General features: G+C 49.2%; 4 protein-coding genes across 4 annotated transcripts; all 4 read right to left on the bottom strand.

The window, feature by feature from the left end:
- Positions 1-293: 293 nt before the first annotated feature.
- K444DRAFT_616344 (uncharacterized protein) lies at positions 294-4,737 on the bottom strand. Its single transcript, XM_024880910.1, has 4 exons — positions 4,238-4,737; positions 2,752-4,087; positions 789-2,705; positions 294-739 (listed from the first exon to the last, which is right to left on the bottom strand). Exons 1-4 carry the CDS (start codon positions 4,433-4,435, stop codon positions 714-716), a joined length of 3,477 nt encoding a protein of 1,158 aa, XP_024733420.1. The 5' UTR covers positions 4,436-4,737; the 3' UTR covers positions 294-713.
- A 162-nt stretch (positions 4,738-4,899) lies between these two features.
- K444DRAFT_616343 (MFS general substrate transporter) lies at positions 4,900-7,196 on the bottom strand. Its single transcript, XM_024880909.1, has 6 exons — positions 6,811-7,196; positions 6,685-6,754; positions 6,502-6,630; positions 6,178-6,451; positions 5,480-6,122; positions 4,900-5,272 (listed from the first exon to the last, which is right to left on the bottom strand). Exons 1-6 carry the CDS (start codon positions 7,044-7,046, stop codon positions 5,119-5,121), a joined length of 1,506 nt encoding a protein of 501 aa, XP_024733419.1. The 5' UTR covers positions 7,047-7,196; the 3' UTR covers positions 4,900-5,118.
- An 808-nt stretch (positions 7,197-8,004) lies between these two features.
- K444DRAFT_535883 (cytochrome P450) lies at positions 8,005-9,590 on the bottom strand (the record flags this gene model as incomplete). Its single annotated transcript, XM_024875328.1, has 2 exons — positions 8,005-9,228; positions 9,285-9,590. The coding sequence occupies 2 exons, from the start codon at positions 9,588-9,590 to the stop codon at positions 8,005-8,007; spliced, it is 1,530 nt and encodes a 509-aa protein (XP_024733418.1).
- Positions 9,591-9,950: 360 nt separating this feature from the next.
- On the bottom strand, positions 9,951-13,395 carry K444DRAFT_616341 (MFS sugar transporter-like protein). The gene is made up of 11 exons (XM_024880908.1): positions 13,130-13,395; positions 12,995-13,078; positions 12,693-12,942; positions 12,538-12,577; positions 12,181-12,436; positions 12,031-12,063; positions 11,422-11,866; positions 11,229-11,363; positions 10,915-11,143; positions 10,663-10,754; positions 9,951-10,558 (listed from the first exon to the last, which is right to left on the bottom strand). The coding sequence occupies exons 1-11, from the start codon at positions 13,357-13,359 to the stop codon at positions 10,175-10,177; spliced, it is 2,178 nt and encodes a 725-aa protein (XP_024733417.1). The 5' UTR covers positions 13,360-13,395; the 3' UTR covers positions 9,951-10,174.
- Positions 13,396-13,702: the final 307 nt, after the last annotated feature.

Below are 13,702 nucleotides of genomic sequence, written 5' to 3'. Positions count from 1 at the left end.
AACTCATGATTGAAGCTCCCAGGTCGTGACCGGCTTCCGGGAGGTATTGTCAAGTGTTCACACGTTCAGCTTAAGATCAAACGAACTTTGTAAGAGGAAACCATTTGTGAACCAGTGACATCTCGCCTCTTAAGTAAGACGCAGTTGAAATAAGATATTTCAAGAAGCAGGGTAGATGCTTGCAGAAGTCTGTGCGGGATGTGCTGCAACGGCGATCTGTTTGGGAATCAGAGAGCTTTGACGATCTAATCGATCGTTTCCAAGCATTCAGTGAGTCAAAACATGTTTAGTAACACGTGTTGTCAAGGAACAAAATAGACGAGCAGCTCTTGTTCGGGGTTTACTTGCATTCTTAAAAGTGTAAATTTAGACTTTCCTGGTCCACTTGGAAGATTCCTTGAAACAGAGACGTTGAAAGTGGAAGACTTGCACCAGATTCTTAAGAAATTCCGGTCGAGTCGAATGCAAGCTCCACCATATTCTCGAAAAAAAAAAAAAGCCAGAGTTGCTCCTCACCAACGCCATCCTCCATGCAGGACACCCATGCCACGATTTCACGAATAAACCATCCCTGACTAAGATCTGCAACTATAGGCTTTGAAAAGGAAGAAATCTGGACGAAACAATTATTAACAACTCGATGCTGAGCTATGCCTGCCTATACTACAGAAGAAACAAACTCTAGCTTCGATGATCTACAGGCCCCGCCGGCTTTAGAATCCAAAGGGATTTTGAGGAGCTGGGAATATTAGTACACATTTCATAAGTCAAGGACAGGGGAGGCTTACTAGCTTGCGACAGGTTCGCTCTGCGCCCAGTTGCTTGAGGCATGAGCTTCTTGGTATCTCCAGAGACTCCAAACCTCACTGGCGGTGGAGGGCCAGTCTTCTGAGGAACCAATGGCATCATGGAGTGTTGTTGAGGCATTGGCGGCACGGGCGGCGGGCTGAAAGAAGAGTTGAATCCGTTCTGCTGTTGTATGCCCTGAGCACCAGTTGGCGTGGGTACCAAAGCTGGAGGCAGGAAGGAGTTGATTCCAGTCTGCTGTGGAAATTGCTGTTGTGGTGGACCGAACGAGCTCTGAAAGCCCGTAGGTTGTTGCTGAATAGGCGAGAACTGCTGAGGTCGTGGATCCGCAAACGGGCTCGGCCCGTTGTTCATGTTGTTCGTAAAGTTTTGTTGGGCAATGCCTGTTTGCATGGGATATTGGAAACCGTTGAGCATGCCGGTGTTTTGATACTGCATGTTCTGCGGCTGAGACATCATCCCCATGTTCTGCTGAGGATTTTGTCCAAAGTTTTGTTGCTGACCTATCATTCCCATATTCTGCTGGGGATTTTGGGGTCCATTGAAGCCTGTATACTGTTGTTGCAGTCTTATATCATTCAAGCTCTGACCTGGGGGCGCAATCCGGGACTGGAATCCAGCAGACGTTTGCATCCCTGTCGTTTGAGGTTGCAGAGGAGGAAGAGGGAATGCACTTTGCTGATTGGCTTGGGGTGCAGACAGAGGCCTTGAGGGGGGCGCAGGAATCATGAGTGAAACTTGATTCTGATTCTGGAACTGCTGCGGCGGTGCTGGTCTTTGACGAGCAATATTCAATCCAGAATTCATTTGAGGGGCGTATTGGTTATTCGGTGCGCCTGTCTGTTGTTGAGGCATGCCCGTTTGTTGTGCTCCAATTCCAGCAAAGAATGATGGTGTTGCCCCTTGTGGAGGTTGCTGCTGCTGTTGTACTGGCTGGGCTTGTTGAGGAGGAGCTGGTGGTTGTGCCTTGACGGGTTCCAAAGGAGCAGATAGAAGTGACAATTCTTGCATTGAGCCAGTCAACGTGGGCTGCGATGGGGCTGGAGCTGGTGTGGATTGAGAGGGTTGGCTTGAACTTGCTTGTGGTTGCTGCTTGGACGGCTTAACGTCCCAAGCATCATCGTCAAAGCCGCTTCTCACAACGTCTTTCTGCGCAGGAGTTGGCACTGAAGCCAGTGGCGTCGCAACTCCTTCGTGGGTAGGCTTATCTTTCGGTTCTTGTGAGAAGGCTTTCGGATCAACAACATCGTTGGTCTGGACTGCTGGTGCCGGACGACCTTTCCGGGTGTTATTCTTCAAAGTTCCTCCAGGCCCGGAGAAAAGGCCAGTACCAGATTCCCCATCTGGGCTGATAATTTCCTCGCCTCCGAAACTAACCCCTCTTTTAGCTCCGGCACGGCCGTATTTCTTGTCCAAGAATCTCATCACTTTGATGATATCTCCCTCACGCAAGCCTAACGTCCGCAGATTTGTAGCATCAATGTCCGGCAAGACACTCTCATCCATTGAATCCTTAGCAAACGCTTGCGCGTATCGTTCGCATAGCCCAACAGCAACATCGCAAGAGAGGAAGAACTGAAACCAATCATAATCTGAGCCTGGTGGTGGTTTGTGTTCAATCGTCACCCCAGCACCACCACTCGGCACAGCCGCTTGGGCCGCTCGGGCTTGTTGCCTCTTGATATCTGAAAGTGGTTTATCTTCGTCAAGGGATACCCCCGTGATTCGCTCAACATACTCGAGATCTTCGATAGACATCTTAGTAACGGGGACTGCAATCTTCACACCATTCATCTTGTGGAGGTTGATCTTGCCATCCTTTAGCGCTAAGAATTGAGCTTCAACACTAAAGGATTTCGAACGGTCTGTCCATGTTCGGACTTTCGAAGGGTCAGGTTCTAGGTGTGATTAGTCTGTGCTCAGTTATCCTGCCACTCAACTCACTTGACTTGGACGATCGTGATGAGCCATTCTCATGCCGGCCGCTTTCACGTCTGCTTTTCTGTTGTCCATGATCGTTACTACTGTCTCGTGCCGTCAAACTGCTCCCCCTTTCGGGCACCCTCGATTCTTCCATCCTTGCTGTTTTCAGAGATTCCTTTGCAAGTCGCTCCTCGTCAAGTCTGTTTTGTTCCACGGTCGATCGCCCAACGTTGATGCCGCTTTGACTAGGCGTTGCAACTGTTCCGGTAATTTCGACATAACTGCTTGGGACCACACCCTCCTTTCCATTCCTTAACCGCCGAACTTGCCACCATTCTTCACTCTTCGAATCATCAATAATGATCACTTCATCGCCAACCGCTACTGTAACTTCATCGTCCCCTTGTGCCATAAAATCATAAAGGACTTGGCCTTTCTTTTGACCTTGTCCAGTTCCTGCCATTATCACTTCCCTCAACCCCTCTGCTCTCACTGCACCCGCTAGCTCTCCGAGAGCGCTAACAATCTCCTGGGCAGTATCCTTTGCTCCTGCGTGGAAGTCCACACTCTTGCTCGGCCGTACAAGTTCGACGAAAACATGTTTGCCCTCAATCGAGTAATGTGTCATTTTCTCTGCAGTCCATCGCTGCTCGGCACCATCTCGAGCTTTCTCAGGAGCTATAAGTATCACTCCAGTTGCATTGTTGATCCCCAGAGTTGTTGGCATCTTCTTCCGCTTCCCCATGACTGACACCATTTCATTGATGTTGTACATATGGAATCCACCAGGTGAACGGCTTCCACTTTCAACATCTCTGCTACTGGTTGCTCTGTTCCAAGGGGGGGAGGTTCGCGGGCCTCCATGTGGAGACGGCGATCTTGGACTTTGTGTTTCTATACGTTCAGGGGCTCTAGGTTGCGAGACCTGTGGCCGAGCTGGCAGGGAAGGTGTAGGTCCCTCATCCTCATCCGAAGCTTCAGGTGTGTATTGGGGTACTGGTGCTCGAGGTGGAGCTGAAGGCTTTCGCTGCTGATTTATGATACCTGCCAAAGCCGCCGCTGGGCTCTGAACTAGACTTCGAGAGGACTCGGGGGCTTGCTCGGGTTCATGCTCCTCTTCTGCCTCAACAGGTCGTCTTGGGAGGCTGGGTGGCGGTGGCTCAGAAGCTGCTTCTCCATGGGAAAGCTCGATATAGTTTGCAGGCGCAAAGCCATATTCACCGTCCAGCCCTACCAATATCCAATCCGGATCCGATGTATCAAATACCTCCAGCTGCGAATCCTCTGTGAAAGAGAGTTCCTCGTCCGTTTGTCTCTCGTAGTCGTAAAGCGCACGCGCTTGGCCCGTAGGATGTGCCTGCATACCGATCAGCAATCTCCACTCTTCTGAATTCGCATAACAGATGCAACAGCGTATCAAACTTCTAGTGAAGCAATACATGTACTATCAGGATTTTCTAGGCAGATGTATTCTCATACAAAAGGATCACGCCAAGCAGGCACGTACCTCTTCGATGTAGTTGTTGGGTATTAATCCAGTAGGTTCGTCATCATCCTCGCCGGATGCCTTCTTCTTTGCTCTCCACCAGTCGTCCTCTCCGCTTTTCTCCAGCACGAAGAGCAGATCTCCCTCGGTGATCGCCAGCTCCCCTTCGCTCTGCGGTACATAGTCGTAAACCGCTTTGTAAACACCGAGGAAACCCATCCTCAGACCTTGAACTGGCAGAGCTAGAGAGCTCTCGCGATAGCTGTGAGGTTGTTATTGTCCTGCGAGCCGTCTTGAGGATAGCCCCATATGTAATTTCGGGATGCCTGTTCCAAGCTCGAGGCCGCGATTCCGGACCGACAGGGTCAGTCAAGCTTCTACCGTCCTGCACCAGCTGAGCTTGTCGGGCGGGCCTCTGGTGATATCGAGAAGCTGGATTACTCGACGGCGCACTGGTAAGAGGTTCAAAGCAAGCACAGCGAGTGATGTGTACAGTCGCAGGTTTTGTTGTGGTAGATTGCAACAATATCCGAAGCCTCGATCTATGAAAGGCATCAAGTGTCTCTGTGGGCAACGTAGTGGAAGCCAGCCCGGGCTCGCTTCTGGACCCCCTTGCCGACGTCACATAAACTCTTACCTAAGACATTTTGGAAAAGGGGTAAATTTTCAGTGAACTGCTTATCACGGGAAGAACCAAGTGTTCGAATTTCTAATACACGTGTCTACTTCACCAGATCGAGCAAATCTGGTCCCAAGTTATTAAAGTTTCTTGTCTTGGCATTCTTTACCGGCATGACAGGAGTCTCAAACTGTCAATGCACAAGCATCATGCAAAACAGAACCTTGAGTCGTGTCAGATGCTATTGAGCAGCCGCTTCCATGCGGTTTAAAGCGATATCCGATCAATAAGTGTATCTAAAACCCGTCGTTCTTTCAAGTAACATTGTTCCCGTCTTTTGTTTTCTATTCGCGCACCAAAAGTACATGGTGAAAAGTGCCACAATGGCAATTATCAGGATGTGGGATGCAATGCTGACCCAGATTGCAGTCATGTATCTGAACACAGTCAGCTTCAAGTTCTTGTCAAGGAAGTCTTTTGTCAGTGCCCTCGAGGTGGTTCAGACATCGACCCCTTAGAAAGTCTAGTAAAATCCAGAATGGTCTCGGCACAAGACAGCAGGGCATCTTATTATCCACAAATCCCGTGCCGAGCATGATCTGAGACTTCAAGGAGAATGATGGGTTCAAGAAGTCTGTACATACCTTGGAGCCTCGTTTTGTCTGAAAATAAAGCTTCCCGCAATCCCACCCAAGCCATTGCAAGCTGTTATAGAAGCGGCAAAAGTGGCTCTTTTCCATTGTCCAACAATATTATTGGCTTGATAGGCATTCATCGCTGCCCAATTACTGACATATGCGCCAGTTGCGAGATATGTTCCTATATACCGAACTGCGACTTGAGTAGAAAACCCCAGCATGCTGAAACCGGTAATAGTACAAATACAGTTGAAAGTGATCACCAGTCCTCGGAGTTGGTACCGATCACCAACAATGGAGGAGATGATTACGGGAATGACGGCGTAGAAGTAGGGTGGAGCTGAGAGGAGGATCGATTGATCGCTCGAAAATCCCATCCCGGACTGAAGGATTATCGGAAGAAAATAGGACAACCCGGTGCTGATGACATTCTGACAGAAAAATAGGATACAGAATCCGTACAGTTTCAGGTCTGTAAAGTGCACCAGACACGACTGGAACAACGAAAAATCTTCAGCTTTCACGTCTCCACGATCATCGGAAATACGGTTTTCTGCGAAAGCTTGCTCCTCGGCCGTGAGGAAGTGGAAGCTCCTGTGAGAGTTCTCCGGGAAGTCGACAATCCATAGATAAGTTACAAATCCAATAACTGGCGACTGATCAGCATCCTGGTGTACCTCAATAGGTCTCCGGATCTTCCTTACCGATTGCTAGAAGTCCTTGGACAAGAAACATCCATCTCCAACCACGCAAGCCAGCCTTCCCATCGAGGTGATTCAATCCGTAGTTCAAAAATGCTCCCAACCCCACGATGGTTACCTCACCAGATTGGAGGAATGCGTACCGCAGCTGCTGTTCCCGTCTTGTGTACCATGTTGAGATGAGATAGCTCAGTCCAGGGAAAATAGCACTCTGGAATATTCCCAGTAAGACTCTCAAAACTATCATCTGCTTGTAATTTTGAATGAACGCCGTACACTGGTTGTTCCATCAATATCCGATCATTCAAAAACAGGTTGAGAACTTACCAGAGTGATTATCCCAAAGCCAACAGTGATGAGAGAAAACATCACTCTTGGGCCTAGCATTCTGACCAGGATTGTTGCCGGCATTTGGAAGGCTACACTGGCAACAGTATACACGAGGATGGAAACAGACTGTCACATTCATCAGCTCCCCATTGCTTCACCCATCACAGATTGTGAGCTTACATATCGATTCCCCACCCCCAATCCAAGATCCTCAAAGATGCTCGTAACACTGGCGCTCGAAATAATCCCACTTCAAAACTCATAATCAGCACTTCACTGTGAGACAGATTCCTGGAAGGTTCAAACCTATCGAGCAGATTCAATGAGCAGAGCACTCCAGCGATAGTGCAAAGCCTAATATCGATCTTCCTAACCAGTCTGCGTTCCATCCTCTCAGTCTCCAGACAAAGATCTTCAACCTCGACTTCACCATCATCTCCACCGGAAACCGGCTCTGGGTCGATAACGCTCAGCTTTAACTTGCGATCCTCCTCAATCCTCTGTCTCGACAAGCGAGCTGGTTTTGAGTTCGACGCACTCATCTTGACTTTGTGCTGGTTGCTGGCAGATCGAGCGCTCTTATTTTTGAGGGTTAAAGTTGAACCAAAACGAAAGTTGACTCCGCCTCCGATATTGAAGAAGGAAAGAGCACACCCCAACTTTAAGCTTGCACACTCGCACCTCCCATTTCCTCTCAAGGTAGTTCAGCAATGATGACCAAATAAGCTGTCTCTACTCGTAACGCCTCGGCCCCACCTTCCTAATCGTCGGATTCGCAGCGGTTGCAATTCGATGGGAAAACGCTGATCTGCAACTCCTAGATTCGCGGCGGGCGCAGATGCCGAACGGCTGCGACTGCATTCTTTCTTGTACTCGGTCATGCATGCCATTGTGCGATTTACAGACCGCGGTATTTGATCTCCGAACCAATGGGCAATGGGGATGCTCCGGCCAGGAAGATTGTCCCACCTATCGCTGGTACAAGCGCTGGCACAAGTGTGAGGTGGAATAGTACACTCTCTCCTGATCAATGCCCGCATCCCGACTCATCGAAGCGGATTGAATCTTGGGAAAGGGAATTCTTACATGTTGAGAGTCATTTCTTATGCATTCTTGGAACATTGCCAGTACACTACATTGTTATCTCCACATCCCTCGAAACCGAGACCGTTCCTTGATCATCACCTGCATCAAGAGGTACGGAATCATCTCTATGGATTTCTAACGAGTTTTATTTATTGTCGAAATCAAGGTCTCTTCGATACTCGTTAAACAGCCTGCAAAACTATCGAGTGAAGGAGACGGCAGCATGGAGCGAGAAGAAAAAAGGGACCGAATTGAAGCGAAGCAAGGCAACACAATCGCCGGCATTGTTCTGTGAGAGAGGTACGGCTATATTTGTCGAGGCAGTGATAGAACATTCAGTCGCAGAGCAAAGGAAATCGTGCTCGATTTCATTCCAAAATTTCCCTCCTCCCTCCACAATGTCCCAGCATTCCTTCAACCATCCTTTTCCTCACCCCTAGCAAACACCTTCCCCTCAAAATTCATCTGCTTCACAAACCACCTATTACAACTCTTCAACCCCTCCTTCTCCAACTCCTCATCCAACTGAAAATCAAACTTCCTCACCAGCTGCGGCACCAACTTACTCATCTCCAACAAACTAATATTCTTACCAATGCAAGTACGACTCCCCATCCCAAACGCTAGTGCGTATTTCTCAACCTCTGCACCTCTTCCCTGTTGCTCGAATTCAAGCCAGCGCTCAGGACGCCATTGTTCTGCGTCGGGCCCGTAGATCGAAGTATTCCGGTGGGCAACCCAGGCATTTATTCCAACTGAGGAACCGGCTGGGATGAAGTGACCCGCGATTGTTGTTCCTGTTGGCGGAACAACGCGCTGCATGGGGAGGCCCGTCGCGGAGTGCATTCTGAGGGCTTCTTTTATTACGGCTTGCAGATAAGGTAAGTCTTGCGCCTCTTTGAATGTCACAGGATCGGAGACTGTTCCTTCTTTGGCCGCGGTGTCGATTTCATTTCGAAGTACCTGATAGGTCCTGGGGTATTTGAGGAGATGATATAGGATACTGGAGAGAGTGATGGCTGTCGTATCACTTCCAGCTCCAATATTTGACTGACACATTGTGATCAGATCTATTTTCGTCATCTTATTCGGATCCGCCTCATGCGCCAGCAGGATCTTCGTCATGATATCAGGTGGTCCTTCTCGTCCAGCATTCCTTGGATCCTTCAATGATTTCTGCCGCTCCTCGATCTGCCTCAATGTGTAGTTGAACACGTATCCATGACCGCCAGTCTTCGGAAGCAACGGATACAAGATAGCATGGATCCAGGGGAAGATTCCAACAAAGGTACTGTAGATCCCTCGTTCATCAATAGCACCGAAAACACCTTCTTTATCTTCTCCCATATCGAGGAACCCGAAACGGTTGGCGAAGGTTATTTCTCCAATGACATCAAAGGCATAGCATTGCAGCCAATGTTGTAGATTTACCGTCTTCCCAGCTTGGGCAATCTCGTTGAAACGGTGGCAGAGAAGGGAGGTACAGTTGTTGACAAAGGGTTCATAGCCAATGAGAGCACTCATGCTATAGAGAGAAGAGAACTTCCGGCGTTGGAGCCCATGCCGATGTGGGTTGAGATCAGAAAACAGAGAAGCTTTGTTGACATCTGGCGGCATCCAAGCCTGATACCAAGGTGCCTGGGAACAATCAGCACTTCTTCGATTTATAATTTATAGACCTGAGAGAATAGAACCTTGACAAAGGCATTCCCGTGCCCATAAATTGTCCGAGCAGCATTAACATCGTCAATTGAGTACTCATGCGGAGCAATTCTCACAATGGGCCCATATCTCCTGTGCAGCCCAATGTTTGTTTCCTCGAAGCTCCCTTTATAGATTTCGAGGAAGTACCACAGGCGTGAGAAGCGTGCCAAGAATGGCCCCGGGACCGAGCGGAGAGGATCGAGGAGGTATTGTAAGAAGCCGTAAATGAGAATGCCTACGGGAGGGATGATGAGGAGAGTAGTGGGCGAGATATTGAGTAGTCGTTCGAGAATCATTTTGTCGAAGGAGAAGTGTTGATTTCAATGACTAGATTTCAGAGCACTGTCGCCATTTATGAGTGATTCTCGCCTCTGGTATTTTCTGGGGGTGATCTAGTCTGGAATCCAGTCTGACACGGCCGACTGAGTCCGCTCCGGGATTGTAGAGTTAACGACGCCCCAGTGCGGGGAACTTTCCGCCCCTCTAAAATAGAAGCTTGCTAGAAAGGCCGTGCATGGAGACCGGCTGTTGGTGGCGGCATTGTTAATAATGGGAAAGAGATAACTTTTCTGGAACGTCCAATGGTCGAGTGGCCGAACGGCTCCCCATGGACCCCCCCTGGATAAGGCAATGCTCGGTAAGCAAGTTGCCGAGGAGATGGTTGACTTCCCAGCCGGCCGACGAACCCGACATCTCGTGTATGATTTCTGTGCTCAGTGGCTTCAAGAAATACATATTGGGTATCTACAAGTTGTCAACAAGCTAAAGCTGCCATGCAACGATCGTCAGATTTCTAGTGCGTACACGTAGACAAAAGCTCATAACGCCACCCATGGTAAAATCATCCTGAACTCCTCGCTCACCCAAATAAAAACGAACGCTAAAAGTTCATCGTCGTCCATCCAACATAACCTTGCTGAGACATCTCTCGCCCGTTCGCCGGAAGTTCAGCAGCGCCTTCCCTCACCTCGCTGGTATGGTGTTCTCGTATTCTGTCGTGAACGTAGATTTGGTCAGTCCCTGTACGCCCCGAAGGCGAGTCGAAGTGATACAGAGGCTCGAGCCCAGGTCCTTTTCTCATCAGGACGTATCGCTTGATCCACCATGGGAGAGCTGTTTTCAATTGATATCTTATATGAATCCGGGTCGGGACAGCAAAGATATAGTCCAGCTCTTCCAACGTCCGCTGCTTCGTCTCAGGAACCCAGAGGAATATCATACATAATGCCAGTACATTCATTGCGGCATAGAATCCAAAGGCGCCCTGTGATATCTTGTCAGCGATGTTCAAGCGCCGTTGAATCTCCCGGACAATTGGGACATTTTGAGATGAGTCCTGAAATCCCCACTCATTCAGAAAGAACTTACCATGGTACCCATGGCGTTTAACATCCACGGCAAAGCAATGCCAACCACTGCGGCCCAGAAAAGGTTCATTGCAACGGCCCATCCCATGCCAACTACGATCGAATTAGTATGGTCCTTTCTCAATTCTTGAGAGGGAGATCAGGAGCTGGGGAGCCAAGCTCTTTAGGCATATGGACATGGTGGGCCCAGGGAAGCCCTAGGCTCTGAACCCTCAGACCCAAGAATAGCATGTCCATATGGAATAAGTCTTACCTTCACGATGGGAAAGCGGAAACACCTCGGCCGAATAAGTAAAAGGGACAGGACCTTCCCCTGGCGAATAAAACGCAGCAAAAAGATATATAAAGAACGCCATGAGTGCAAGGTGGGTCTTTTCTGCACTCGAGATCAGAGAACAGAGGCCCACTGCCAACATACTCCACGCCATGTTGGGGAAAGTGAACAGCAGCAAAGCTCGACGTCCAAAGGTATCGATAGTCCACTAGAACAAATTAGCAACATGTTTCATCGGGGAGGAGGGCGTGAGTAGGGAGCCTGGGGTATGGATAAAGAAATAGGTTCTTCACGATTGCAGGGAAGGCGAAGATGAAATTTATGAGTCCGAAGCCAAAAGATGCCCACAAGGCCGTGATACGTGATGCGCCTGCCCGAACAAATACAGTGGAACTGTAAAATGCCATCACGTTTATTCCGCACATTTGCTTACGTTCTTGTGTTAGTCTTGACATGAAGTGGGCCTTTATCGAGGTGATGTCTTACCTGTGCGAGCATGACGGTGGTTGCAGCCACAGTTGCTCTGCGCAAGCGAGGGATAGTAAACAGCTCAATGAAGCGTGTCTTGTACGTGTTCGTGCCCAGAATTTCGGCCTCCAATTCCAACTGCGAATGGATGTAGTAAATGTCCCTGGCGGCTTGAATCGGATGGTTCCGAAGCCGTAGGAGCGATTCGTAAGCTTTGCCATACTGACCCTTTTTCATGTACCACCTCGGCGACTCCGGACAAAAATAAACACCGAATACGAGCGGAACAGCTGGAATGAAGGCGGATCCTAACTGCAACCTCCAAGAGATCGGGCCAGTATTTGCGACGGCCAGATTTGCACAAAATCCAAGGAAGATGCCAAAAGCCGTCCATAGCTGCCATGACATCACGAGGGCTCCACGAATGCTGGCAGGGCTATTCTCGGCGGCATAGATAGGTACTCTAAACATCGGAATCTCGGATCAGTACTACCTTCAAAGAATACAGTTTGGGGCTGAGACAGTGCTTTCTGAGTAGTCTGCTCCTGAGACTACCTCGGGAGTTGAACAGCTCGCAAAACAAGTATGTGAAGGAGGAAGTAATGCTCCGAGAAATAGGTGACTTACGTGCTTGCCTTCGCACCCATTCCAATACCGAGTCTAGGTAACGGGGCAGTTAGTGATAGCTCGATGCAGATTTTTCGGGAGAGGGTATTGTCTCAGGAGAAACTCATGAAAAAGGCCAGAATAGGAAAGGGTTTCTCCCCCAACACCCACAGTATACGGCAGATTAACAATTGCTGCCATGTTTGGGTCCAAGCCGAGCCGAAAACAGACCATAAGCAAAAGTTTGCAGAGATAAATATCGTCCCTCTTCGCCCAAGGAAACTGTTGAGTGGGTCCGAAAACCAACAGCCAAGAGCACTTCCAAGGTAAGGCGCGGCATTTATCAAACCGATGAGAAAGGCACCGCGAGTCGTGTCTTTATCAAGATGGAAGTATTCGGGAAAGGATAGATTGGCGCCATTGGAACCTGTTCGTAAGTGAGTCAACAGTTTCTAGAGAAGGGCTCGAGCTCAATGGGGTTTATTATATCAAAATAATCAAAACAGGTAAAAATGAACAGGAGTTTACCTGTTTGATCCCAACCCTGAACCGCAGCACCAACTGAACACTAGACCAACGTCAGCAGTTTCTCGGGCAGTCGTCTCGAAGATTTCTTGATCTCAGTTTGGAGCAAGTGCGTCGAAGAAATCTTGTCCGGTGTTGGATATAGAGCTCGGACTCACCATAATAACGGTGATATACAGAAAGGAACTTTGCTTCCACTTGTGAAGGACCTCATCACGCAGAGCATCCACCTCAGAATCATCCAAAGCTTCCGCTCCTCCTATTTCGTCATATGAGTTTGGATCCTGGGCAACCAGTGCGCCTTTCCGTAACAGTGGAAGCGCATCCGTAAGTCCATGCTTGGTTGCGAAATCGTCAACGTCTTGCAAAAGTAGAGTTTTCGAGATGCCAGCTAAAGGGTTCTGTATTCTAGTTGCTCATTAGAAGAGGACGACAGCTACCAGAAGGCTGGAATACTTACCTCCCCTCTAAATTAGAGTTTAAATTGACCTGTGTAGGACGCGACTCCATGATATTGAGCCCGCGGTATTTCTCATCTTGAGACCTACCCCGCAGTCAGTCAAGCTCCCAGTGGCGGGCAGAATCCGTCGCATACCTATCGAGGGAGGATCCATCCACATGAGTGACACTCGGCTTGGAGCCAGGCATTGTAGAACCTCGCCCCCGCTGGAAATGCTGTGATGATCTCGAACATTCATCGGCGATGCTCGATTTTGTCCAGATTCCAGAGCGGGGGAGGGATGCAAGGTTGTTATAAACTTCGCCGGTTGCAGGGGTCCCAGGTCGTTTTCTGCCGCTTCTGCTTGGATTCCAGGTGGTACACATTTTGCAGGCCGTTTGCCTTGCCTGTGGCTAGCGTCGCGTGCATTTTGTCCTTGAGGTGCGCCACGAGGGACACAAGTGGGTTCCCAGAGGAGAAAATGATCAAGTGGGTGGTGCAAAGCAAGACCACCACACCAATGATCTGAGAAAGATTGCGGAAACCCTGTGTGAATCCAACCTCAATCCGGCTGGAGTGGGGTCCTGTCGTGGTTTGGCAGGACGCCAGATTGCCAGGAATTCCTCTCAGTACCGCCTGGCCTGAGCATGCATAGCCCCATTTGGAAGAATATCCAGAGGCTGATGATGGAACACAATTGATTCATAGGGAGACAATGCAGGGCGGAGT

Source organism: Hyaloscypha bicolor (genome assembly GCF_002865645.1).
Source record: "Hyaloscypha bicolor E unplaced genomic scaffold K444scaffold_118, whole genome shotgun sequence".
Classification (NCBI taxonomy): domain Eukaryota; kingdom Fungi; phylum Ascomycota; class Leotiomycetes; order Helotiales; family Hyaloscyphaceae; genus Hyaloscypha; species Hyaloscypha bicolor.
The sequence above is the reverse complement of the archived record's forward strand: the minus strand, read 5'-3'. Positions and strand labels throughout refer to the sequence as shown.